The sequence below is a fragment of the Microcaecilia unicolor genome, chromosome 5, assembly GCF_901765095.1.
Source record: "Microcaecilia unicolor chromosome 5, aMicUni1.1, whole genome shotgun sequence".
In the NCBI taxonomy this organism is placed as follows: Eukaryota; Metazoa; Chordata; class Amphibia; order Gymnophiona; family Siphonopidae; genus Microcaecilia; species Microcaecilia unicolor.
This window is the reverse complement of record NC_044035.1, coordinates 16,760,570-16,788,358: the sequence shown is the minus strand read 5'-3', so window position 1 is coordinate 16,788,358 and position 27,789 is coordinate 16,760,570. Positions and strand designations below refer to the sequence as shown.

Genomic DNA, 27,789 nt, shown 5'->3' with positions numbered 1-27,789 from the left:
AGGTTTGACAAGTTCCTGGAGGAAAAGTCCATAGTCTGCTACTGAGATAGACATGGGGGAGACCACTGCTTGCCCTGGGAATGGTAGCACGGAATGTTGCTACTCCTTGGGATTCCGGAATCTTGATACTCTTTGGGATTCTGTCAGGTACTTGTGACCTGGATTGGCCACTGCTGGAAGCAGGATACTGGGCTAGATGGACCATCGGTCTGACCCAGTATGGCTATTCTTATGTTCAATCATTGTAATAGGACTAGAAAACAGGTGGGTAACATGCATCATCACTGCTAGAAACATACATGAGATTCCCATGAAAGATGTGTTGTATGTGCCAGATTATCAGGGAAAGCTCTCCACAGAGTGGATGAACACAAAATCCCATGGGGTAAAGATACAGAAAAACAAAGTGGGAAGTGGACCAATGACTTCAGGACCCTGAGACTATGATGGTATATAAAGGAGTAAACTTTATTGCAGACTCGACACAGTACTGTGTTTCGGCCACAGGCCTGCCTCAGGAGTCTAGAGCGATGCAAAAAAATATATCCAATACTGGTTGGTCTGACATGGCCGTGTTTCACCCAAAGGTTGTGTCAGGGGTAAAACTAAGAGGGGTTTAATCACACTATACCTCTTTTACTACTTATAATGAAACCACCTAAAAGCCCTACAAATTTGTCAGTTTCGTGAAACAAACGGCTTTCAACTCGCAACTAATTGCTGGGACTCGGAGGGAAAGAAGTTAGTGAAAGGATTGTAACAGCACTGCCACACTTTCTCTTCTACCCCCTAAAACGAGTTGGTTTCCAAGTAGGACGTAAATTAGTTGTAATTTTTTAATCTTATTATATATCTGTTGTATTATGTTAAATACTGTTTTGTTCTTAATTTATTGTTTGTGTTTGATGTAGACCCCTGACGCAGGCACTGTGCGCAGAAACACGGCTCGTGTCGGGTCTTGAAGACTATTCTTTAAAAGTGTACGATTAAAGAATTATGTCCCCTTTTTTTGAGGCCCCTGGTGCTGTTTTTTTGATGAATGAATTGAGGCAGACTACCACACACTGGAAAAATACACAAACCAGAAGGCAGAAAGTTACATTGAATGGCAAACAGTGCTGTTTGTTGGCAAAGCGAAATATGAAAACGCCAGACCCTTAAGAGAAAAACTACACTGGCTTCCACTAAGAGAGCGCATTACGTTCAAGGTCTGCACTCTGCTTCATACGATCATACACGGTGAAGTTCCGGGATATATGTCAGACCTTATAGCCTTGTAGCGCTATAGAAGCGATAAGTAGTAGTAGTAGTAGTAAATCATCACGCACGTTCCTGAACCTTCACTACCCCAGCTGCAAAGGAGTGAAATATAAATTAACATATGCATCCAGTTTCTCCTATATAAGCACGCAAATGTGGAATGAATTACCTAAATCAATACAAACAACACACGGCATAAATAATTTCCGTAAATTATTGAAAACTAACCTATTCAAAAAACTATACTACAATAATCCATCCTAAATACCAGTTAACAAAATTTACACCGAATCTTCACTAAACGTAATTCTGTACTTCCCGATTGTCCATACTAATTTAACAAGATTGAAGTTTAATATTCCTGATTGTTCATGTTAATCACGATTGAAGTTAATCCAACACCTTTATTTCTGATTATGAAAATGCACTTTCTGTAACTGTATACCTAATCCTCTCTGTCTCCTTCACCTTAAATATGTATTTCTCTTCCAGAATTGGTGATCACCATTACAGAAAAATGTAAGCCACATTGAGCCTGCAAATAGGTGGGAAAATGTGGGATACAAATGCTACAAATAAATAAATAAACCCTCTACAAATTAAAAATGCAGAGCAGCTTTGAAAAACTTATACAAAGGATATGCAGAAAATATGAAACAATATACACAAATGTGATGTTCGGGAAACGGCGTACTATCCCAGTGTTACAATGTTTACAAAATAGAGTTTAGCGCATATTTTTTTCGGTGCTCCATGTGGGCCAATCATGGGAATGGATACTTTGCAACCCTCACTGAGGATTACTCCAGGTACAGAAAGGCTTGAATCACAACATGAAACATCAGACGAACTCAAGGAGTTTGTGGCTGCACCAAACATGTTCCTACAAAAACCTGAAATCAGCCACACTGACAAGGCGAATCGAGCATCAGCCCACTGGATTCTACATTCCTAAGCAAAACGGCATTGGAGAAACGGAAAACCACACACTGGTATAATGGGAACGAGCGTGTTGCTAGATACCAGCCTTCTGTGCGTCAGCTGGCATTTTGCAACTTCGGACCTACAATACGGAATTCAGGACCTCAGGAATTTTGAACTGAGCCAAACTATTCCACTTTCCATACAGCGATTAAGGCTTAGTGTCAGGCTCCAGTTCAGGCATGCTGATTGTGAAGGATATTCACTTAGAGGAAACAGTGAGCCCAAACAGAACTGTAACTGATCTTGCAATTATTGGGGCTGAGGGTGATCTCTGAAGCAGATATAAAGTTATTTTGTGTGAGATTTTTGCTAGAGACACCATCTCCTCTGCCGTCTCCCATACATACAGAGCAAAAACAAAGGGTCCCCAGCATTTGAGTGAAACTCCCTTACATGGTAGATAGGCCCTGCCCAGTGCATCTCAGGATGCACTGCACAGGGCTAGGCACTGCCATTTTGAAGATTTCAGTGCCCAGAGGCATGAGCAAATGGGGTTTGCTCTTGTCTTGTATGAGGTATGGAGGTAGGGAGTTGGCTTCTGTTAGACCAACCGGGTATTTTTTTGTGAAGGAGGACGGGGGACCACTTGATTACCAGAGCAATTTTTTTAGCTTGAGGAGAGGGGAGGGGGGCTGTAGGGGGCCATCAGGGTATTTTTTTTTATTTGGGGAAGGGGGTTGGGTCAGGAGGGGGGGGGTCAGTTATGTGGGGGTAGGGTGGGTGGCACCAAAGATATGTTTTTTTGTTGAGAGGGGTCTGGAAGAAGTGTCGGGTTGGGAGGTAAGGGGTAAGGGGCCAATGGGTACTACGGCATGCCTATGTTAAATGTCAACCCTTCTGTCAGTGCCTGAGCCAATCATCGCTCGGACACTAATTAGAAAGTTGATATTTTGCGCTAAGCTGCAGATTACTGCTGCTATTTTAACATGGCAGTAATTGGCATGCTCATTAATTTGAGCATGTTGTGGCTATTTTTTAGGACTTTACAGTGAACCTTTGAGCATTGGCCCCCATGTCTCTGTTTAGACCAGCTAGTTTGGAACCTATGGCCTAGAAGTGGTATGAAATAAATTGCAGTACTGCCTAGAGCCACTAGATGGAAGCATCATCTTGCCAAACCCTCATACACTTTTATAAAGACACAAGATCCTTATCTTATTATTGAAATACTAGACAATTCTGAGATGGAAAAAAAAAACCCTGAATATACGAAGAAAAAAAAACATCTGAAATTGAGAAGACTATAGATAACAATTCATTCTGGAACTTGAACATAGCCAGATAAAGGCACAGGCAAACTTTAGGGGGGGGGCACTGTTAGATGTGCCTATTCAGGGGATCACGACTGATATGCTCAGGAGGAGTGCCAGCAGATATCTCTCTGTGGTAACACAGCTGCAGCCCAACAGAAAGAGGAGAGAGGGCGGGTCAGAGATGCTGCCAAGGCCTACCACATTCTTTCTGTCTCTCCTTCCCCTGCCACCATCCACTGTCCTTCAGCTGGAACAAGGTTTTGATGGAAAGACACACCTAGCCACTCAGGTTTTCAGGATACCCTCAATGAATATTGCATAGAATGGAGGTAGCACATGCAAACGTATCTTGTGCATATTTATTGTGGGTATCCTGAAAACCTGGATGGTTAGGTGTGTCCTGAGGACTGGGTTGACAGATTTCTTTTCAATCCAGTTCTCAGGGACCCACCTGGCAGGTCAGGTTTTCAGGATATCCACAATGAATATGCATGAGTGATAGAATGCACATCTGTAGCCTTTTGCCTATTCTATTGCCCACCAGGTAAAATAACCGCTGACCAGTGGCGTTCCTAGGTCGGCTTCCACCCGGGGCAGATCACCGCTGCGCACCCCCCCCCCCCCCCCGGGTGCAACGGTGTCCGTCCCGCAGGGTGCAGCACGACACCCCCCCCTGGTGCCATGACACCCCCCGGCACGATGACACCCCCCCAGCGCGATGACACCCCCTGGCGCATCAACCCCCCCCCCCCCCCCGAGTGCATTCTTAGCTGCAGAGAGCAGCCGCGTGGCTGTCGGCTCCGCTGGCTCCCTCTGCCCCAGAACAGGAAGTAACCTGTTCCAGGGCAGAGGGAGCAGGGAACCAGCGGAGCCGACAGGCGCGCGGCTGCTCTCTGCACCCCTCCAGCAGCACGCACCCGGGGCGGACAGCCCCCACCGCCCCGCCCTTGCTACACCACTGCCGTTGACTGTTCACCATTCTTAGAATTTCTATCAACTTTACCAACTGATCTCCAGAAAGTATGCATATTAGGTGACTTTAATGTGCCAGGTGAACTACCTATCGATGAATTATCGCTACAACAAAGATCATTGAAACTAATATTAGAGCAACTTCAAATTAGATAAATTGTGAAAGACTCTACACACACAGTAGGTCGCATATTAGACCTAGTCAGGGCTTTTTTTGTGCCGGTACGCACCAGTACGGCGTACCGGCACCTTTTTTCCCCCGGCGAGTCCTGCACCAGATCACTCCCCTACTTACTGTTTTTTCAAAGACTCGGCAGCGCGAATGTTGCTGGCAGCGAGCGATTGAGAGAGGCTGGCAGCATCAGAGCTTCCCTTTGCAAGTCCCGCCTATGTGGAAACAGGAAGTTGAAACAAAGTAGGCAGGACTCGCAGAGGGAAGCTCCGACGCTGCCAGCCTCTCTCAATCGCTGCCTGCACCGTTCGCGCTGCCGAATCCAATGCTGGCAGCCTTTCTTTATTCCTTCGTAGCAGGCAGGCAGTGGAGAAGGAGGACAGGCTGGGGAAAGAAGAATCGATAGAAGGGGAGGGCAGGGGAGAGAAGAGAGTTGCTGGACATCGATGTAAGGGGAGGGCAGGGGAGAGAGGAGAATCGCTGGACATGGATGGGAGGGGAGGGCAGGGCAGGGGAGAGAGGAGAAATCGCTAGACATGGATGGGAGGGGAGGGCAGGGGGAAAGAGGAGATTCGCTGGACATGGTTGGGAGGGGAGAGAGGAGACATACTGGACATGAATGGAAGGGGGGGTCAGGGAAGAGAAATTCGCTGGACATGGAGGGGAGGGCAGGGGAGAGAGGAGAATCGCTAGACATGGATGGGAGGGGAGGGCAGGGGAGAGAGGAGATTCGCTGGACATGGATGGGAGGGCAGGGCAGGGGAGAGAGGAGAAATCGCTAGACATGGATGGGAGGGGAGAGAGGAGACATACTGGACATGAATGGAAGGGGGGTCAGGGAAGAGAAATTCGCTGGACATGGAGGGGAGGGCAGGGGAGAGAGGAGAATCGCTAGACATGGATGGGAGGGGAGGGCAGGGGGAGAGAGGAGATTCGCTGGACATGGATGGGAGGGGAGGGCAGGGGAGAGAGGAGAATCGCTAGACATGGATGGGAGGGGAGGGCAGGGGAAAGAGGAGAAATCGCTAGACATGGATGGGAGGGGAGAGAGGAGACATACTGGACATGAATGGAAGGGGGGTCAGGGAAGAGAAATTCGCTGGACATGGAGGGGAGGGCAGGGGAGAGAGGAGAATCGCTAGACATGGATGGGAGGGGAGGGCAGGGGGAGAGAGGAGATTCGCTGGACATGGATGGGAGGGGAGGGCAGGGAAGAGAGGAGAATCGCTAGACATGGATGGGAGGGGAGGGCAGGGCAGGGGAGAGAGGAGAAATCGCTAGACATGGATGGGAGGGGAGAGAGGAGACATACTGGACATGAATGGAAGGGGGGGTCAGGGAAGAGAAAATCGCTGGACATGGATGGGAGGGGAGGGCAGGGGAGAGGAGAATAGTTGGACATGGATGGGAGGGGAGGGCAGGGGAGAGAGGAGATTCGCTGGACATGGATGGGAGGGGAGGGCAGGGAAGAGAGAATTGCTGGACATGGACGGTTCTGGCCAGCTGTTGCGCCGCCGTCAAAATAGATCGCCGGCGATCTATTTCGCTGGCGATGTTCGATTATGCCCCTCCACGTTTCTCTTAGTAACATTTACAGAGGATTTTGTTTGGTTCCGTGTCCAGCACTGCTCCTCTTGTTTAGCATTTATATTCTTGCAATGGTCTTTTTATATTCTTTGGATATCAGGTTTCCTTCTGTTCTGTCGTACGTGGAAATGAATAGACTGTTGTCTAATATTTTCCAGCCAAATTCGTAAATTGTAGAAATAAAAAGTTACAAAAAAAAAAAGAACTCTGAGTTGTCTGAATGGAAGGCACTATTTAACCCAACCTGTTTTGGTCCCACCTGTCGAGTCAGAACATGATGATTTGGGTCAGTTAGAGGAAATCTGAACGCAACATTCAAACCACGAAGACATAGGCAAGCTGCAGCTTGAGAATTTCAGTGCAAAAAGAGATTTCCAATTACAACTTGATTCGAAATCCAGACCTAAGTCAGAATCTGAACAGGTCTACCTAAGCAGGTCTACGTAAGCCACATCGAGCCTCCAAATAGGTGGGAAAATGTAGGACACAAACGTAACAAATAAATAAATAAATAAAAAACACAGTGTTGTCTGAATGAGGTACCCGTCTCCCCTATATTAGGGCTGAGCCCCTGCCCCAGCCTGTCTCAGCACTGAGAATTCACTGCAGAATCAGCACACTCTCTGCAGGTCTGGCAGACACTCCCCTGTGCCCTGAGATCTCATGTGTTGGCTTTTCATCTCTCCTGTCAGCACTGTGCATCACTCTGGAGAAACAAAGTTATGGCTCTCAGACAAATGGCTTTATAGGCAACAAGCCAAACATTACACAATCCCAGACGGATGGAAAGAGAGAGAGACAGATCGAACGTAGGCAAGAGGATGAAGGGATCTGTAGGAAAGGAGAAATGGGCCGCAGGATTTCGAGAGAAGTTGAAAAAGTGAGCATAGAGCGAAAGATGATCGGCACAGGAACAGAGAAAGGGACAGAAAGTGGAGGAAACTACAGAGAGGCCTAGATGTTGAAACCGCCTCCACTGCTAAATTTTCAGAGCTGCTGCAGTACTGTTCAGGGGCGTAGCTGGGTGGGGCCACGGGGGCATGGGCCCCCGCAGATTTAGCCCTGGCCCTCCTGCTTTCACCCCCGCCCCTCCCCGCCACATTCAACCCCCCCCCTCCCACCACTGCCAATCCCGCCAGCCAAAGTCCTCTTCAGCGCCAGTCTCCGGTGTGTTGCTGATCTGGATTCTGTTTCTGTGAGTCCTGATGTCCGACGTCAGGACTCACAGAAACAGAATCCAGATCAGCGAACGCGCTGGACTCAGAGACCGGCGCTGAAGGGGACTTCGGCTGGCGGGGATTGGGGACCCCTGCCAGCATAGGTACCTGACGGTGGCGGGGGGGGGGGGTATTGGCGGGGGGGGGGGGTCAAACGTGGTGGGTAGGTCGGTGGCGCCAGGGGGAGGGCTAAAATGTGCTCCTTCACCTTGGGTTCTGGACCCCCCCTCCCGCCGAAGTCTGGCTACGCCCCGGTACTGCTGCTGTTTCCTATCTCTTACCTGTCTTGCGCAGTAGGACTGCCCCGCAATAGCGCCAGTTCCTGGATAGACATTCAGTACAGGTCAGTGAGCCTCTGAGCCCCACCCCTGGCTAGGGTTGCCAACTTCTTGAAAGAGAAAAACCTAACACCTGTCACTTCCCTGCCCCATTCCTTGCCTCACCCATGTCCAACCTCCTGGCCCACGCCCAACAAATAACAGCAGCGAGAGCAGAGTGCAGGATTCGCCACACCGAGGACAGGGTAGCGGTAGTAGAAGAGGTTGTACTCTTCAGGCCCCATTGAGCCATATCTCCCCCTCTGCAATCCCTCAACATACATATGCTTCCCCCCATTACAGTATTGAATCCAAAAATATATTACTGCATCCACAGAACCACTCAGTCCCTCCCCAACAACTGGTGCAGGACATAGCTAGGGCATTTTCCAATAAAATTTGCCATGCTGAGATTATAGTACAAACAAATATTTTTAAACAGCAACATAAACCCTCTCAGTATCAGGAGCCTATCCTGCCCAGTTACCCCACTTTGAATGTCTACCCCACTGGTCTCAGGCACTCAGTAAGACATAATGTCCTCTCAGGGTGCCAAGACGTAGGTGCTGCATGCAGAAATTCATTAGCCTCCCTGTGTGCCTGTGCGTACAGATGTTTCCAAGGACACTGGGCAGGTTTGTACAAACTCTCTTCTGTTCTGGTATTCCGGCAGCAACAGGAGTGCTCAGAGCAGGGTCCTAAGAGCCAGCAGAGGGGCTGGGGTGAGGGGAAAGAGGTCGCTGGGCTCTGCCACTAGCATACCTCTCATTTTTTCCATGCTCAGGTCACTGTTGCTCTCTCACGTCTAATCACTGGCTTCAAGAGAAGAGAATAAACAATCTCTCCTAACGAGACGGATTAGAGAGAATAATTATTCCAGCTCAGATACTGGAGAACAAGTGCCCAGGCACTCAGCAGCTCAGCTCCGGCTCTGATAGCAACGGAAAAACTGAAGGTGCTGAACGATGCAGCTGGAGCTCTCCCAGTCCTGACTGGCAGCTTGGCCTTCTTCCCAATAAGGAGCGGAAAGGCTTCAAAGCATCAAGGGTGGACTTGGAGGTGATGTTTCTATATTTCTAGCAGGAGGGCTTAGTTAACCCAAAGGTACATAAAACCAAAAGAAAAGTGGACTTCAGAATAAGACCAAAGCAGACTACAACAAAGTTGATGAACAGATATGAAAGGTATTAATCCGCAAACGAACCTTTTCCGGAGGTGCGAAGGCGGTAGAACGAGAGGACATGAAATGAGATTGAAGGGGGGGGCAGACTCAAGAAAAATGTCAGGAAGTATTTCTTCACGGAGAGAGTGGTGGATGCTTGGAATGCGCTCCCGCGGAAGGTGGTGGAAATGAAAATGATAACGGAATTCAAACATGCGTGGGATAAACAAAGGAATCCTGTTCAGAAGGAATGGATCCTCAGGAGCTTAGCCGAGATTGGGTGGCAGAGCTGGTGGAGGGAGGGGGGGATAGTGCTGAGCAGACTTATACGGTCTGTGCCAGAGCCGGTGGTGGGAAGTGGGGCTGGTGGTTGGGAGGCGGGGATAGTGCTGGGCAGACTTATACGGTCTGTGCCAGAGCCGGAGGTGGGACTGGTGGTTGGGAGGCGGGGATAGTGCTGGGCAGACTTATACGGTCTGTGCCAGAGCTGGTGGTTGGAGGCGGGGCTGGTGGTTGGGAGGCGGGGATAGTGCTGGGCAGACTTGTACGGTCTGTGCCCTGAAGAGGACAGGTACAAATCAAGGTAGGTTCTATACACAAAAAGCAGCACATATGAGTTTATCTTGTTGGGTCTTTTTCTGCCGTCATCTACTATGTTACTTTGTTTATACTTGTGCTAGTATTTTGTCCCATTGCTAATTTAAGTGTATTATCTTTTCTCTTTTCTTCTATTTATTTTATTGTTCCTATATACAGTAGAATCTGGCACTGGGAACTGGAACCTTAGTTTTGGGATTTTTTTTCTCCACGTCACTTCTTTTTCCTTTTATAATCACACCTTAAGTTAGTGGTGGGTGGGCAATCAGGGTTGTCCAACCTCAGTCCTCACGGGCCACTATCCAATCAGGACATACGAACAAGAGTAGCCATACTGGGTCAGACCAATGGTCCATCTGGCCCAGTATCTTGTTTCCAACAGTGGCCAAACCAGAAACCCCAAACTGTGGAAACATTCCATGCTACAAACGGGTTTTCAGGATTTCCCCAGTGAATATTGCATGAGATCTATTTGCATGCAAAGCCTCCACTGTATGCAAATAGATCTCATTCATATTCATTGGGGAAATCCTGAAAGCCTGACCTGGCGAGGGCCGAGGTTGGACACCTCTGATTGTAAGGTTTCTCAGTGGCATACATTGATACCTGTGGATACTTTCTCCGTGCTCTGTTAAGGGGAATTAGCATAATTAAACTCTGGAATTCGTTGCCGGAGAACGTGGTGAAGTCGGTTAGCTTGGCAGAGTTTAAAAAGGGGTTAGACGGTTTCCTAAAGGACAAGTCCATAAACCACTACTAAATGGACTTGGGAAAAATCCAGAATTCCAGGAATAACATGTATAGAATGTTTGTAAGTTTGGGAAGCTCGCCAGGTGCCCTTGGCCTGGATTGGCCGCTGTCGTGGACAGGATGCTGGGCTCGATGGACCTTTTTTCCCAGTGTGGCATTACTTATGTACTTATGTAGAACTGTACTAACATTTTGGGTTAACAGTATGGAAATTTTCAATCTTTTTCTGAGCTACAATCAATCAATCAATAAAAAATATGCAGACAGGAGCCCAGGAGCAAGATGGAATCCATCAAGTCTTTTTTGCAGTAAGGCCCACATGTCTTCCTATCAAAGAGAGATTGTGTGGGTGCACCTGGTGCAAAAAGCTCCTGACACTCAGACAATGAGAACACTTTTTGGAAGCTACACATATACCTTCTCATTCTATAACTTTAGTGCCTAAATGTACATGCCATTTGCATGCTAAAATGATAGAATATTAGCACTCAGGTGGGTGAATGTACATTTTCGTGTTTTAAGTGGTAATCGAGTACTCAGTGCTAATCTACAATTTAGGCACACATTTTACTTAGCATGTAAATGAAAGGGGGACTTACACATGGGCGGAGTGTGGTTGGGGCTCCCACCTGTGCGGGTATCTTCCAGAATATTGTTAGGATTTAGGTATGCATATTTACACCTGCTATCAATAAAGTTAAGCAGGCATGCCTAATTGGAGGCAAGTAGATGCCAATTTGTATTAGTTTTCTTTAATGGAATCTTTGTGCCCAGAATTCATTCATGCACAGTGCTGAATCTAGGTGCCTAACTTTGATGGACAGTCATAGTGGTCAAAAGGAGGCTCTGAATTTGCATTTACAAGCATCCTGAAAACTCTGATTACCCATCCTCTAATGTGACTCCTATAAGTACATAAGTAATGCCACACTGGGAAAAGACCAAAGGTCCATCGAGCCCAGCATCCTATCCACGGCAGCGGCCAATCCAGGCCAAGGGCACCTGGCGAGCTTCCCAAACGTACAAACATTCTATACATGTTATTCCTGGAATTGTGGATTTTTCCCCAGTCCATTTAGTAGCGGTTTACGGACTTGTCCTTTAGGAAACAGTCTAACCCCTTTTTAAACTCTGCCAAGCTAACCGCCTTCACCATGTTCTCCGGCAACGAATTCCAGAGTTTAATTATGCGTTGGGTGAAGAAAAATTTTCTCCGATTTGTTTTACATTTATATAGTTATTTATACGTTTAATTAGCAGATAACTATATAAGAGGGGCATTTTCGACATGATGTCTAAATCAAGTGGCAAAGATGGCCACTTTCAAAACAGAAAAACGTCTATCTGGGGTTTTGAAGGGCTCACACTTTCCACGAGTGTAACAGTTAGAGTGGGATATGGGCCTGGGTCCCCTTCTCTACAGAGCACTGTAACGACCACTAGGCTACTCCAGGGACCTGCTTGCTGCTCTTAATAGAACTGGCCATATCATCTGAAGCTGTCATAGAACCTGGTATGTACTTTTCTTTCACATCTTTGGGGGACTGGGAGGGTGGTCAGTGACCACTGGGGAGTAAGGTGGGGGAGTCATGCCTTAATCCTTCCAGTGGTCATCTGGTCATTTAGGGTCCAGACCAAAACATCTAAATTGTAGCCCTGGGCGTTTTTGTTGTGTTCCATTATGGCAGAAAAATGTCTACGTTTTAGGAAAATGATTAATTAAATTGGCGGTCTGCTAATTTGGCTGTTCCAGTCACATCCATAGGCTGGCACTGTAATATTAATAGTTTAGATTTAGTTTAGTTTATTCATTTATGTTCTGCATAAAACTATGCGGATCACAGGGAATCATACACAATCTCAAACAAATTAATACATAAATGTAAAAATCACAATTAAATATCTTCCATCTTCTGTAAAGTAAATTATTCTCATAGACTGCTAACAAACATACCTTCAACTCTCAATTCTGAAATGCCGAACAGAATAAATGCGTTTTAAGTAATTTTTAAACATTTTTAGGATCTGTCGCCAGCCTAATCTGCCTTGGCAAAGAATTCCACAACCGTGGACCAGCAAGAGAGAAAGTTTTTTTGCCTTGTTTCTTCAACATGAATTTTTCACAAAGATGGAATGAATAATAGGCCGGCATCCATCAATCTACTACTACTACTACTATTTAGCATTTCTATAGCGCTACAAGGCGTACGCAGCGCTGCACAAACATAGAAGAAAGACAGTCCCTGCTCAAAGAGCTATGTAATAAAAGTGAGCCAAGTATAGGACAATCAAGCCATTGTGACATCACTGATGAGGTTGGCTCTTATTGGTGGCCTGAGGCATTATGACATCACAACATTAGCTCTGGTTACAAGAGACTACTACTACTACTACTATTTAGCATTTCTATAGCGCTACAAGGCATACGCAGCGCTGCACAAACATAGAAGAAAGACAGTCCCTGCTCAAAGAGCTATGTAATAAAAGTGAGCCAAGTATAGGACAATCAAGCCATTGTGACATCACTGATGAGGTTGGCTCTTATTGGTGGCCTGAGGCATTATGACATCACAACATTAGCTCTGGTTACAAGAGACTACTACTACTACTACTATTTAGCATTTCTATAGCGCTACAAGGCATACGCAGCGCTGCACAAACATAGAAGAAAGACAGTCCCTGCTCAAAGAGCTATGTAATAAAAGTGAGCCAAGTATAGGACAATCAAGCCATTGTGACATCACTGATGAGGTTGGCTCTTATTGGTGGCCTGAGGCATTATGACATCACAATATTAGCTCTGGTTACAAGAGACTACTACTACTACTATTTAGCATTTCTATAGCGCTACAAGGCGTACGCAGCGCTGCACAAACATAGAAGAAAGACAGTCCCTGCTCAAAGAGCTTACAATCTAATAGACAAAAAATAAATAAAGTAAGCAAATCAAATCCAGATCCAGCTGGTTGATAAATCTTACTGTTCTCAGAGAGTAATCAGATTCCAACTTCAATACCATATCAATTTAACAACAGTACTTTAAAATTAATTCTCTTTTCCACTGGTAACCAGCGGAAATCCCTCAAAATTGGGCAAATATGTTGAAAACGTGGCTGACCCAATATCAACCTAGCCTCTGTATTCTGGACAACCTGCAATGCCCTAATACTGGACTTTTCCATAGACCATTATTAAATTGACTTGGGGAAAATCCACTGCTTATTTCTGGGATAAGCAGCATAAAATGTATTGAACTTTTTCGGGATCTTGCCAGGTTTTTGTGACCTGGATTGGCTATTGTTGGAAACAGGATGCTGGGATTGATGGACCTTTGGTCTGTCCCAGTGTGGCAATATTTATGTACTTATGTAAATATAGAGCATCAAAGTAGTCCAGACTACTCATCCCCAAACTCTGGACAGTCAACCTAAATTCTTCAACTGGAATATAGTCCTTCAACCCGCTTTAACATCCTAAGCTTTCTAACATGTGGTTTAAAATTCAAGACGACATCCAAGACTCCTCCTAGATTATGAGCCTCTGATGTCAAATGCATCTCATTTTCAAACAATTTAATCAAATCAGGAACCTGCTCTTCACCACAATTACCAAAAAAACATCAATTCAGTTTTATCAACATTTAAAGCCAGTTTGTTCTTTTTTTTAGCCACTTTGCAATTCTGATAAAAATCAATTGTTACCTAAACACTACATCTTCAATTCATGCGTCAAAAGGAAAGAAAAACTGGATTTCATCTGAGTAAACTCATAGTGAATGTTAAGGGAGCTCAGCAAATGACAAAGCGGAATCAAATAGATGTTAAACAGGACAGAGGAGAGAGACGAACCTTGTGGAACCCATCACTAAATTGTGTTTTTGTGAAAATTGATTCCCCATTCTTACCTCTAACTTTTGATTACTCAAAAAGGACAAAAACCAATTAACAACATTAGCTGCAATACCACATGCCCTCATTCTCTGTAACAAGATGTCATAATTCACTGTATTGAAGGCGGTGGATAAATCTAACATGACCAGGAAGAATGGTCAAGACCCTGTCTCAAAACTTCCAAAGTGAAAATCAGCAAGGATTCCGTACTATGAACCCTACAGAATCCCTACCGATAAGAGTCCAGAATCTTTGCAGTCTCTAGATACCTTTCCAACTGTTTTAAAACCACCTTCTCCAAAATTCATACCATCATAAGGAGAGAAAAGACACTGCTCTGAAATTCTTCAAACTAGATGGATCTAACAAATCTTTTTTTCAGAAGTGGTGTTAACAGTGGCAACTTTCAGGTCTGGTACTTCCCCGGTAATTAATGACACATTTCATAGGTTGGAAATAAATCTTCCCAAGTTACTATCTATGGCCTTGATCACCACCAGAGAGCATTTATCCCCCCCCCCCCCCCCCCCCAAGGAATTAGTTGGCCTAAGATCTTTAACAATGGACCAATCCTCCGATTCTGTAGAGGTTTCAAAACTTGACCAACTACAATCCTTTGTGGTTAAATGACATCCCTCAGGTAAATCAGAATGGAGCAGTGGCCTAATGGTTAGTGTAGCAGGTTACAGGCCTGGGGGACTGGGATCGATTCCTGCTACTGCCTGATGGTCGGCAGTGGGTTCTTTTTTTTGTTATATTTGTACCCCATGCTTTCCCACTCATGGCAGGCTCAATGAGGCTTACATGGGGCAATGGAGGGTTAAGTGACTTGCCCAGCGTCTCAAGGAGCTGCCTGTGCCTGAAGTGGGAATTGAACTCAGTTCCTCAGTCCACCACCCTAACCACTAGGCCACTCCTCCAGGTTGAGATCCTGGGAAACTTATCAATTCCTTCTGCAGATCCGTGTGACCCTGGGCAAGTCACTTAACCCTCCATTGCCCCAGGTACAACAGTAGTACACTGTACCACCTAGACTGTGAGCCCAATAGGGACAGACCCAGTACCTGCAAAATGAAGCTATAAACTGCTTAGGACTACGCGGTATATAAATACTCAAATGAAATGAATAAATGTTGAAGCTAACTTCTCAACTTTCCGCGCAATAAAAGCTTACAAAACAATCGGGGGTAATAGAATCAACACTAACATTCACATTCGTTTCTCGGGTCAATGTTCTAGTAGTTCTTTAGGTGTATTTAGTCCCCCCCCCCCCCTAATCTTCTCCTGATAGTATAAATCCCAAGTTTGGATCATATTCATCCAACTTCTTCTGGAACAACTGTTTAATATCCTCACTTCTGGATTTTCTCCATGTTCTTTCCACCCTTCTAATCTCTCTTCTCTTCTCATATTCCCACAGCCTAACAACCATAGGCTGCCGGCAACACCGTCATTATTAAATGTTAACAATGTTCCCTCTAAGTTGTATGATTCTGTTTTAGAAAGTCCTGATGTGAGGGGTTTTCTGGGGGAAGGGGTGGTCTTACAGCTACACGGTTCTCAATTAACTTTCCATCACGAGTATATATGTGATATATATGTGGTATATATTATTCAGTGTAAAAAATGTAACGAAGGATGCTATATTGGAGAAACAGGCCAGATGCTTAAGACAAGATTCAATTTACATAGACACAACATGAAGAAAGCTGGTGCCAGTCAGATTCCCACCCCTGTGGGCCAACACTTTACAGTGATTTCACAGTAAGAATCCTGAAAGGTAACTTTCAAACAATACAGGAACGTAAGACCTTTGAAGTCAGAATGATTGAATATTTTGACACCCAACAGACAGGACTTAACAAGGATCTGGGTTTTCTAGCCCATTATAAACCATAAAGTTGTATTTCTCTGTTTATCACTCTCCTCTCACTTACCCACACCCATCCTGTTAGACTATCAATGAAATGAAATGCTTTGATGTACCCATGCATACCTCCTACCCACCCCCACCTTGCCAGACTGTCATTGAAATGCTTTGATGCTTCACTTATATATACTATCAAATAACACATTTGCTTATTTCCAATCTAACGAAGAAGGGCAACCTTCGAAAGCTAATCAAGAAATGTATTAAGTTATGTCCAATAAAAAAAGGTATCATCTTATTTTCTTTTCCATGCTTTATTTTGTTTGATTTCTATTGATAACCATCACGAGTATGAAACACCATTCTTTTTTGTAATATTAATTTAGGTTAAGTAATATATTAATAAAATTGTTACTATTTAGGTATAATAAAAATGTAACATTTCCCCACATTTTGCACCTTATTATGAATAGATGTTCTGTTACACAAAATTGCTCACAGATTTGGACAGTGGAAAGTTTTGCATATGAAGTGAAAATGTTGCAAACATGCATGGGATAAACAAAAAGGAATCCTGTTCAGAAGGAATAGATCCACGGAATCTTAGCGGAGATAGGATGGCGACGCTGGTAATTGGGAAGCAAAACCAGTGCTGGGCAGACTTCTACGGCTTACGCCCTCATGACTGAATAGATATGGATGGGCTTGAGTGTAAATTTTAAGGGGCTTCGACGTTAGCTTCAGAACTTTTAGTACAAGAACAGTGCTGGGCAGACTTCTACGGTCTGTGCCCTGAGAAAGGCAAGGACAAATCAAACTCGGGTAGGATTACCATCTGTCCGGATTTACCCGGACATGTCCTCTTTTTGAGGGCATGTCCGGGCAACCGGATGGGTTTTGCCAATCTGCCCGTTTGTCCAGAAATCCGAACAAACGGGCAGATTGCTAGCCTCCCCTCCCCTTACTTACTAGTGCCCTGGTGGTCTAGTGACCTCTTCCGCCTTCGGGGCAGGAAAGAGCCCCCTCTTTCCTGCCCGGAGCGCTGCCCTGCATGCATCCTTGCTGTTGCTGATCCTCGGAGCCAATTAAAAATGGCCACCGAGAGTTGAAGTGACCTCGCGAGACTTCAACTCTCGGCGGCCATTTTGACTCAGCGCCGAGGATCCGCAACAGGAAGGATGCATGCAGGGCAGCGCTCCGGGCAGGAAAGAGGGGGCTCTTTCTTGTCCCGAAGACGTCACTAGACCACCAGGGCAGTAGTAAGGTAAGGGGAGGGGGGGCGACGGGGTATGTGACAGGGGGAGGGGGAAATGTGACAGGGGGGCGGAGCGAGGGTGTGACACAGGGCGGGGTGGGGGTGTGGTGGGGACAAAATATGGTAACCCTAAACTCGGGTATACATATAAAGTATCACATATCATGTAAAGTGAGTTTATCTTGTTGGGAAGACTGGATGGACCCTACAGGTCTTTATCTGCCGTCACTTACTATGTTACTATGTTACAAGCTATCAGTCCTCACAGGGAACATTGACAATTACTTTCACCATAGGCAGAAACATTACTGCAGGGCTTCACTTTCTGAAAAAGATATGGGAATAGGAAATCAGCTTCACCCCTGTTATGGACGGGCATATCCTGGCCTGCAGTTTCTGCACAGAGGCCAGGGGCATGGGAACCAACATCGATGTAGCCCCTCCAGAACAGTATTGCGGCACCTTGGAGTGGGAGACAGAGGAGAAATGGAACTACTGCTGAGAAGGCCGTTTCACACGGGCCTGTGATATGGTCATGTAAAAAGCTTCGGTCTCCAGTGATTTCAAGTCTCAGCAAGACAAGGAACAAAGATATAAAAAAAATAAGCAAGTACATAAGTACATAAGTACATAAGTAATGCCATACTGGGAAAAGACCAAGGGTCCATTGAGCCCAGCATCCTGTCCATGACAGCGGCCAATCCAGGCCAAGGGCACCTGGCAAGCTTCCCAAACGTACAAACATTCTATACAATCAAGCCATTGTGACATCACTAATGAGGTTGGCTCTTATTGGTGGAATGAGCCACTATGACATCACAATAGGTTAAATCACTGCTCTATGTAATAAAAGTGAGCCAAGTAGAGGACATAAGTACATAAGTAATGCCACACTGGGAAAAGACCAAGGGTCCATCGAGCCCAGCATCCTGTCCACGACAGCGGCCAATCCAGGCCAAGGGCACCTGGTGAGCTTCCCAAACGTACAAACATTCTATACAATCAAGCCATTGTGACATCACTAATGAGGTTGGCTCTTATTGGTGGAATGAGCCACTATGACATCACAATAGGTTAAATCACTGCTCTATGTAATAAAAGTGAGCCAAGTAGAGGACATAAGTACATAAGTAATGCCACACTGGGAAAAGACCAAGGGTCCATCGAGCCCATCATCCTGTCCACGACAGTGGCCAATCCAGGCCAAGGGCACCTGGCGAGCTTCCCAAACATACAAACATTCTATACATGTTATTCCTGGAATTGTGGATTTTTCCCAAGTCCATTTAGTAGCGGTTTATGGACTTGTCCTTTAGGAAACCGTCTAACCCCCTTTTAAACTCTGCCAAGCTAACCGCCTTCACCACGTTCTCTGGCAATGAATTCCAGAGTTTAATTACGCGTTGGGTGAAGAAAACTTTTCTCCGATTTGTTTTAAATTTACTACACTGTAGTTTCATCGCATGCCCCCTAGTCCTAGTATTTTTGGAAAGCGTGAACAGACGCTTCACATCCACCTGTTCCACTCCACTCATTATTTTATATACCTCTATCATGTCTCCCCTCAGCCGTCTCTTCTCCAAGCTGAATAGCCCTAGCCTCCTTAGTCTTTCTTCATAGGGAAGTCGTCCCATCCCCGCTATCATTTTAGTCGCCCTTCGCTGCACCTTTTCCGATTCTACTATATCTTTCTTGAGATGAGGCGACCAGAATTGAACACAATACTCAAGGTGCAGTCGCACCATGGAACGATACATCATAAAACGCTTTCTACAAAAAAAGAATAAGCGTCTGCCAAAATGACTAAATAGTGCTGTGAAAGAGACTATTAAAGCCAAAAGGCATCCTTAAAACAAATAGAAAGAAGGGCCAGATGAGAAAAATAAGATGATGCAGAAGTACTGAGCATTAGCAAATCAGAGTCAAGAGAGAATCTGGGGAAAGACTTGCCATAGAGGCAAAAGCTAATAATAAAAGCTTTTCAAATATATTAAGATCAAGAAATCTGCAAGGAAAGCAGCTGGTCCATTAACGAACCAGGGGATAAAAGGGCACTTGGAGAGGATAACTAAAGTAACAGAAAGGCAAAATTAATCCTTTGCTTCAGTCTTCACTGTGGAAAATGTTGGGAAGATACTCCGTGCTGGAACTGTTCTTATAGAAGACGCTTCAAAAGAACGCCAAGCCCCCTCCCTGCCCATCTTCAAGTCTTTGCTTAAAACCCACCTCTTCAACGCTGCGTTCGGCACCTAACTCTTACCGTTCAGTAAATCCAGACTGCCCCAATTTGACCGCCCCTATCGGACTGACCGTTCACTTGTCTCTTAGATTGTAAGCTCTTTGAGCAGGGACCGTCCCTCTATGTTAAATTGTACAGCGCTGCGTAACCCTAGTAGCGCTTTAGAAATGTTAAGTAGTAGTAGTAGAACTGAAACAAATCAGTGTGAATCTAGAAGATGTGCTATATCAAGCTGCCAAACTGAATAGCAAATCTTCAAAACCTGATGGCATTTACCCCAGAATTTATTTATTATATTTGTACCCCGTGCTTTCCCACACATGGCAGGCTCAATGCGGCTTACATAGTAACAATATAAAAAAATTACAAGTCATGAGAAGAATATACAATTTGTGGTCAACGTAATATTAATGGGGTTAATGGATAAGTAAATTGAACAAAGGAGGAATTAGGTGCAGAAGGAAAAGAGCGTTAGGAAGTAGGCGTACGAAGATGGAGAGGAATAGATATGGGATAGCAATAAGGATAATGGGAAACATGGTCAATGTATAACAATTGTCGGTAAGAATCATGTGGACAGGCTTTAGTTGAGTCGTTAGGGTAGGCTTTCTTGAAGAGATGGGTCTTCAATGCTTTTCTGAAGGGCAAAAGGCCTTTAATTGTACGGATGGATCTTGGTAGAGCGTTCCAAAGCTGGCTACCCAAAAAGGAGAAATTGGATGCGTAAAAGGATTTGTACTTAATACCTTTGCAGTTGGGAAGGTGTAGATTAAGGTAAGTACGGGAAGACGTCAAACTGTTTCTGGTTGGGAGGTCGATAAGGTTATTCATGTAGGTGGGGGCTTCTCCGTGTAGTATCTTGTAAATCATTGTGTTAACTTTAAAATTAAAATTTAAATGTTAAATTTAAAATTTAGAATCATAAAAGGAACTGAAATATAAGATTGCTGAGATCCATTGTTTGTAACCTACCATTTCAATTTGCCTATGTACCTGAGGACTTGAGGGTAGCCAAATATAATGCCCAATTCTCAAAAAAGGCTCCTGGGGTGACCCACTGTTGAGCCTTACTAGAGCACTTTTGCATTATTGCGATGTGTCAGTTCAAATTGAGTTCACTCACTGTCAATCCAACTTTGAAAGGAAGTTATTTGGTGCATTCTGTATATGTGATAGCTGTCTTTTCTAACCAACTATTTATGTCATCAGACCCCTGATGCTGGCCATCTTTCTGCTGAAACATGGCCGTGGCAAGTCATCAGCATTTTACTGTGTCTGCTGGGTGGAATAAAGATTGCTGGCTCTATTAAGTGTCTCCATCTCCTCACTGTGGGGCCCTTTTACAAAGTCGCAGGAGGGCTTATACACGGGTAGCACGCGCGCCCAGCACTAATTCCGAGTTTTGTGCGTGCTGAATCCCACAGCAGAAAATATTTTTCTATTTTCTACCGCGGTAGGTGTTCCTGGCGGTAACTGGCAGCGAGGCCATGTTGGCACACTGCACCGCGCGGGTAGCGTGTGAGCCCTTACAACTAAGTGAATGGCTTTGCTTCCATGCACCTGGGTCTGCTCTCTCTCTCTTCCTGGCTTCCAGGCTCCTTGATTGCTTTGCTTCCATGCACCTGTGTCTGCTCTCTCTCTCTGCCTGGCTTCCCTTGCTTCTCTCCTATTGGTCTTCAAGGTTCCTCCTTCCCCTGCTCTTGTCCTATGCTGTGCTCCTTCTCCCTGCCGGTCCCTGCTGATGTAAGACACCAGCACTTTACCAGCTGAGCTCTTCCTGGACCCCATGCTTCGGCTTCTACTTTGTTACTTGCTCAGTAGTTTGCTTCTTCTCTACTTTGTCCCTCGTTGCTGACTTTACCTGTGCCTGGATTACTCTCTTGCCTGCTGCCTTTGCCTGTACCTGGATTACTCTCTTGACCTGCTGCCTGCCTGGCCGATACGTTCACCACCCCGCTTCCAGTTCCGTCTCGTAAGTCCTGCAGGCCACCCGCACCTAAGGGTTCAACCTCTGGGGAACGTCGGTCAGCGCAGGTGAAACCTGGGGTTGTCCGGCTGCCAAGCAGAACCTGGTCCGAGTACTGGGCTCAGCAGCGCTCTACTTGGTACAAGCACTCACAAGTCTGACAACATTTTATACTGCTTATCCCAGAAATAGTGGATTTTCCCCTACTCCATTTAATAATGGTCTATGGACTTTTCCTTTAGGAAGCCAGTCAAACCTTTTTAAAACTCCGGTAAGCTAACCGCCTTTTCCACATTCTCTGGCAACAAATTCCAGAGTTTAATTACACATTGAGTAAAGAAATATTTTCTCTGATTCGTTTTAAATTTACTACATTGTAGCTTCATCGCATGCCCCCTAGTCCTAGTATTGTTGGAATGCGTAAGCAGATGCTTCACATCTACCCATTCAACTCCACTCATTATTTTATAGACCTCTATCATATCTTCACTCAGCTGCATTTTCTCCAAGCTGAAGAGCCCTAGACACTTCATCCTTTCCTCATAGGGAAGTCGTCCCAATCCCTTTATCAATTTCATCGCCCTTCTCTGCACCTTTTCTAATTCCACTATATCTTTTTTGAGATGCGGCGACCAGAATTGAACACAATATTCGAGGTGCGGTCGCACCATGGAGCAATACAAAGGCATTATAACATCCTCATTTTTGTTTTCCATTCCTTTCCTAATAATACCTAACCTTCTATTTGCTTTCTTAGCCACAGCAGCACACTGAGCAGAAGGTTTCAATGTATCATCAACAACGACACCTAGATCCTTTTCTTGGTCCGTGACACCTAACGTGGAACCTTGCATGACGAAACTATAATTCTGGTTCCTCTTTCCCACATGCATCACTTTGCACTTGCTCACATTAAACGTCACCTGCCATTTAGACGCCCAGTCTCCCAGCCTCGTAAGGTCCTCTTGTAATTTTTCACAATCCTCCCGCGATTTAACGATTTTGAATAACTTTGTGTCATCAGCAAATTTAATTACCTCACTAGTTACTCCCATCTCTAGGTCATTTATATATGTTAAAAAGCAGCGGTCCCAGCACAGACCCCTGGGGAACCCCACTAACTACCCTTCTCCATTGAGAATACTGACCGTTTAACCCTACTCTCTGTTTTCTATCTTTTAACCAGTTTTTAATCCACAATAGAACACTACCTCCTATCCCATGACTCTCCAATTTCCTCTGGAGTCTTTCATGAGATACTTTGTCAAACGCCTTCTGAAAATCCAGATACACAATATCAACCGGCTGCCCTTTATCCACATGTTTGTTCACCCCTTCAAAAAAATGTAGTAGATTGGTGAGAAAAGATTTCCCTTCACTAAATCCATGTTGACTTTGTCTCATTAATCCATACTTTTGAATATGCTCTGTAATTTTGTTCTTAATAATAGTCTCTACCATTTTGACCGGCACCAACATCAGACTGACCGGTCTATAATTTCCCGGATCTCCTCTGGAACCTTTTTTAAAAATCGGCGTTACATTCGCCACCCTCCAATCTGCCGGTAGCATACTCGATTTTAAGTCTAAATTACATATTACTAACAATAGCTCCGCAAGCTAATTTTTCAGTTCTATCAGTACTCTGGGATGAATACCATCCGGTCCAGGAGATTTGCTCTCTTCAGTTTGTAGAACTGCCCCATTACATCCTCCAGGTTTACAGAGAATTCATTAAGTTTCTCCGACTCATCAGCTTCGAATACCATTTCTGGCACCGGTATCCCACCCAAATCTTCCTCGGTGAAGACTGAAGCAAAGAATTCATTTAATCTCTCCGCAACACACCTATGACGTGGCTGGCAGGGATGCCCAAGCCCCACCAGCCGAAAACTCCCAACAACTGTCCCTCCTGCATACCTTGTAAACAGCAGATCTTTGCCTGCAGCGAGCAGCGACTGATAGATATCGTTCACACCGGCCCCACAGCCTTCCCTCTGAAGTATTCCCGCCTTTGCAGAAACAGGATGTTTCATCACAGGGATGGCTGTGGGGCCAACATGAGCAGTGTGTATTAGTTGCTGCTCGCTGCCGGTGAAAATCTACTATTTTAAAGGTATGCGGGGGAGGGGGGATGTTTGAGAGACCACACGGCATGCAGGTGAGAGAGGGAGAGACCACATCGCTTGTGGGACAGGGCGGAGTTCTTCTGCCCACCTATCTTGGACCCAGACCCACTCAAAATTGTGTCTGGCTATGCCCGATTCCAAAGCAGGTGTTTTTGGCTGTTTAAACTGACAGTGTATTGGGATTTTAAACACTTCTCTTCAAGTTTGAGTGCTAGGACTGCCAGGAGCAAGGCTTTTTTTTGAGGGGGTACTTGGGGGTACTGAGTACTGGCACCTATTCCATTGCCTGCTAAAATTGACCCACGGTCCCCACGTTTTAATGAAAGAGTTCAGGCTCTGCACACCAATTCTGCCTTGTCATAGATTCTGTGACTGGTTGCAGGGGGCCTGGCTATTGTAGGGTGGGTCCCTCAGTGATCACCCCACCCCTGAAGGGTGGCCTAGCATTTGAGTACCGGCACCTTTTTTGCTAGAAATAACACACTGGCCAGGAGTGAAGTACAACAGCAACCCTAGACCACACAGAAGACATGTGGAGAGCTGGTCGGGGTCTACTTACTGCTTGAGTTGGCCAGTTCCTTTGGACCAGGTGACATCGGTTGAACAGCACAGGACTGGCAGAGGCAGTCTCTCCCATTAAACGTTACACGATCTCCTGGTGGAAATGGGCGTCTGGAAAGAAAAACAACGCACATAGTTTCTAAAGGTCATTCTAGTAATATCAGTATTGTTATCTGTTCATTCTGTCTGTGCTGCAATCAATATCTTCAAGAAACTCCAGCCAAAAATGTCAGAAATGTGATCCTGGCAAAGGCTGAGAACTGGCCAGCATTCAGAACGCAAGTGCATCTAATTTCAGAGGAACCAAGTTTAGCACCATTCATCTTTCCTTCCTAGAACATCTTGGAACTAGAAGAGACAGGACCGGACTCGGCCACACCCACAGGACCACCACCACCCTCCTTCTGTATGTATCACTGGTTACCAACACTGACCCTCACAGCTGCCAAGTAAGCCTGGTTTTAGAGTAACTAAAGGATGTAATTCAGCCAAGTTCTTGAACTAAATGTATTCACATTTCTCTCCTGCATATTCAGAGAATATCTTAAAACACCTGACTAACTGAGGATTGGATATTAAAACCAGAGCTCTATGGCCACCCTAAATCTAGGCTGCTAGGGGGCACGCAATGAAGCTACTAAGTAGTAAATTTAAAACAAATTGGAGAAAACATTTCTTCACTCAATGTCAGAGAATGTGGTAAATGGAGTGGCCTAGTGGTTAGAGTGGTGGACTTTGGTCCTAGGGAAATGGGTTCAATTCCCACTGCAGGCACAGGCAGCTCCTTGTGACTCTGGGCAAGTCACTTAACCCTCCATTGCCTCAGATACAAATAAGTACCTGAATATAATATGTAAGCCGCATTGAACCTGCTATGAGTGGGAAAGTGTGGGGTACAAATGTAATAAAAAATTAAAAATGCAGTTAGTTTAGCAGAGTTTAAAAAAGGGTTGGCTAAGTCCATAAGCCATCCACATAGACTTGGGAAATTCACTGCCTATTTCTAGGATAAGCAGCAAAAAAAAAAAAATCTGTTTTACTCTTTTGGGATCTTACTAGGTACTTGTGACCTGGATTGGCTACTGTTGGAAACAGGATACTGGGCTTGATGGCAACACTTATGATCTTCTTAATTAATATTTCCGATCACACGATAATAGTTTCCAGCCTTTGCTGTCTCTGGCATCGTTTTTTTTTTCTCATTCTGTTTCTTGTGTCTATTTATATTTATGTTTATTATTCAAACTTGATATAGTGCCCTATCGGGCAATCAGGTCAAGTCGGCTTACATTGAGATAAATCAAGTCTAATCAAAAGGAAGAAAGGAATGCCAATAAAAATAATGCAGAAGGCAATCACTCAGATAAAGATAGAAGGGCAGAGCGTAACAGCCTGCGTACAAGTGCTGAGACTAATGGCCCAGAGCTGAAAGCAACTGCCCAAAGCTGCTTCAAACAGAATGTTTTAACCATGGTCCTAAATTTAGGAAAGGACGTTCAGAGCAAAGGTAGCGGGGGAAGATCAGTCCATAATTTTGGGGCCAGGAAGAAACATGCAGTCTACCCAACGTTCAACCACTCACAGCCTCAACCAGAACTGACCCCAGATAGTTAATGCCAGGGCATGGGCTGGCTCCTGGCATTGAACATTTGGGATTCAGCAGTCATTTCGAAGTTAACCGGGTTCTGGCCGATATTCAGTTCAGCACCCGGTTAACTTCACCGCATCAGCCTTTGTGCCAGGGGCGTAGCTACGGGTGGGCCTGGATGGGCCCAGGCCCACCCAGTTTCGTCTCAGGCCCATCCTCACCTTCTCCCACCCCCGCCGTAGCGCTGCCTCCTCTCCTGCACTTCACGGTGTCTGTCTCCCACCCTCACGGCAGCGCTTTCAATTTGCTATCAGCGCTGCCTGCCTGACAGCTGACAGACGCGACGCGATGTCCTCCTGCTCCGGGGCCTTCCCTCTGCCGCGTTGATTCAACTTCCTGTTTACGCAGGGTGGATTGCATGCGGCAGAGGGAAGGTCCCGGAGCAGGACGTTGTCGCACCGCGTCTGTCAGCTGTCAGGCAGGCAGCGCCGATAGAGCGCTGCCGCGGCAGTGGGAGACGGAGACCATGAAGTGCAGGAGACGAGTCAGCGCCACGGTGGGAGAAGGTGAGTGGAGGCAGCATCGATAACTTTAAAGGTGCTGTGCGCTGCGTGTGTGTGTGGGGGGGGGGGGGGGGGGGGTTGGGGTTGTAGTGCCCACCCATCCAACCCGCTGGCCCACCCAAAAATTGTCTTCTGGCTACGCCACTGCTTTGTGCTATCCTAACTTTATGGATCTATATTACGATAGTGCCATCAAACTACAATTTTATATATAAAAATGGATCCTCAGACGGCCCATTAGTGAATAACTTCATTCAAGCTAAACTCTGGCCAATATTCTCATGAATCCAGCCTTCTTTCATTTTTGTATATTTTTGAATTTTTCAAAATCGTTTCTCAATCGATATCTTTTTCAATCAAATGTGTACCACTTATCTTATGTACAAATTCAAACCTCTCCCGACAATGAATTCATGTTTCGGCAATCTGCATCAGGGTCAAGGTACCAAAGAATTTAGATGTTGAGCTTAAGTTAAGTTAAGTGGACTCTAAATTACATTAATGTGGTATTTCTACATTTAATTACCATATATACTTATGTTAGGGTCAAGGGGAGGGGGTCAACACTCAGCTGTCGTAAACCTCTGCAGAGTGCTTTGCTGATTTTTGAGGGGTTCTGGGTAGTAAGAACCGAAAGGATTTACTTGCAAATGGTGCAGGCGAAACAGTTCGGATGGTAGGTTTTCCCCAGGGCTGTCACCACCTCTCCTTCTACGAATTCTCCACAGCCATTACAGCGAGTCCCATACATGCGCTGGTAATCCAGGGTGCAGAGGTAGTCCCCGTTTTTAATGAAGAAGCCTCCCTGGGCCAGGTCACAGCCACAAACTGAAAAAAACAAACAACAAATCCCATTAGAAGAATATCTACAGCCTTTGGAAAGTTGGGAAAGGGTCAAGTGAAGTGGGATCGTTCAGGGTCAGAGAACTGATAGTCCAGAAGGTTTTTATTTATTCATTCATTCATACTTGTATCCCGCAATTATCCAAAAACGGTTTTAGTTCAACGTGTTAGTGAAAGTTAAGCCAAAATAGAGATATTTACAGCTCCTGAGTCCAAGGTATAGCGAAGGCAAATCCTGAGGACCAGTGAGGGAAAGGGAAGGGGATGGGATCTGATGTTCTACCTTGCTGTGGTTACAATCAAAGCAGTTTACATATTATAATACAGGTTCTTATTTTATACCTGGAGCAACAGAGGGTTAAGTGACTTGCCCAGAGTCACAAGGAGATGCAGTGGGAATTGAACCTGGTTCCCCAGGATCAAAGTCTGTTGTACTAACCACTAGGCTACTCCTCCACTAGCAACATTCCACGTAGAATCTCAGATAGGAAAAGGAAAATGGGACTTGACATATTGCCTTTCTGTGGTTTTTGCAACTACATTGAAAGAGTACATTTACTACATAGTAAATGGAGGGTTAAGTGACTTGCCCAGAGTCACAAGGAGCTGCAGAG

The 27,789-nt window shown here is 45.4% G+C and overlaps 1 protein-coding gene across 15 annotated transcripts in view; it reads right to left on the bottom strand.

The window, feature by feature from the left end:
- The window catches only part of LOC115469908 (actin-binding LIM protein 1-like), a 238,620-nt gene extending 211,464 nt beyond the window's left edge, over positions 1–27,156 (bottom strand). For 8 of the 15 annotated variants that reach the window (XM_030202666.1, XM_030202681.1, XM_030202665.1 and 5 more), the window contains exon 1: positions 24,180–24,292. In XM_030202666.1, the coding sequence (XP_030058526.1) occupies positions 24,180–24,216 (37 nt within the window). In that variant the 5' untranslated portion in view covers positions 24,217–24,292. Of the gene's footprint in view, positions 1–24,179; positions 24,293–26,976 lie in introns of those variants that run through there. The other 7 variants (XM_030202674.1, XM_030202680.1, XM_030202679.1 and 4 more) reach the window with 1 other exon arrangement.
- Positions 27,157–27,789: the final 633 nt, after the last annotated feature.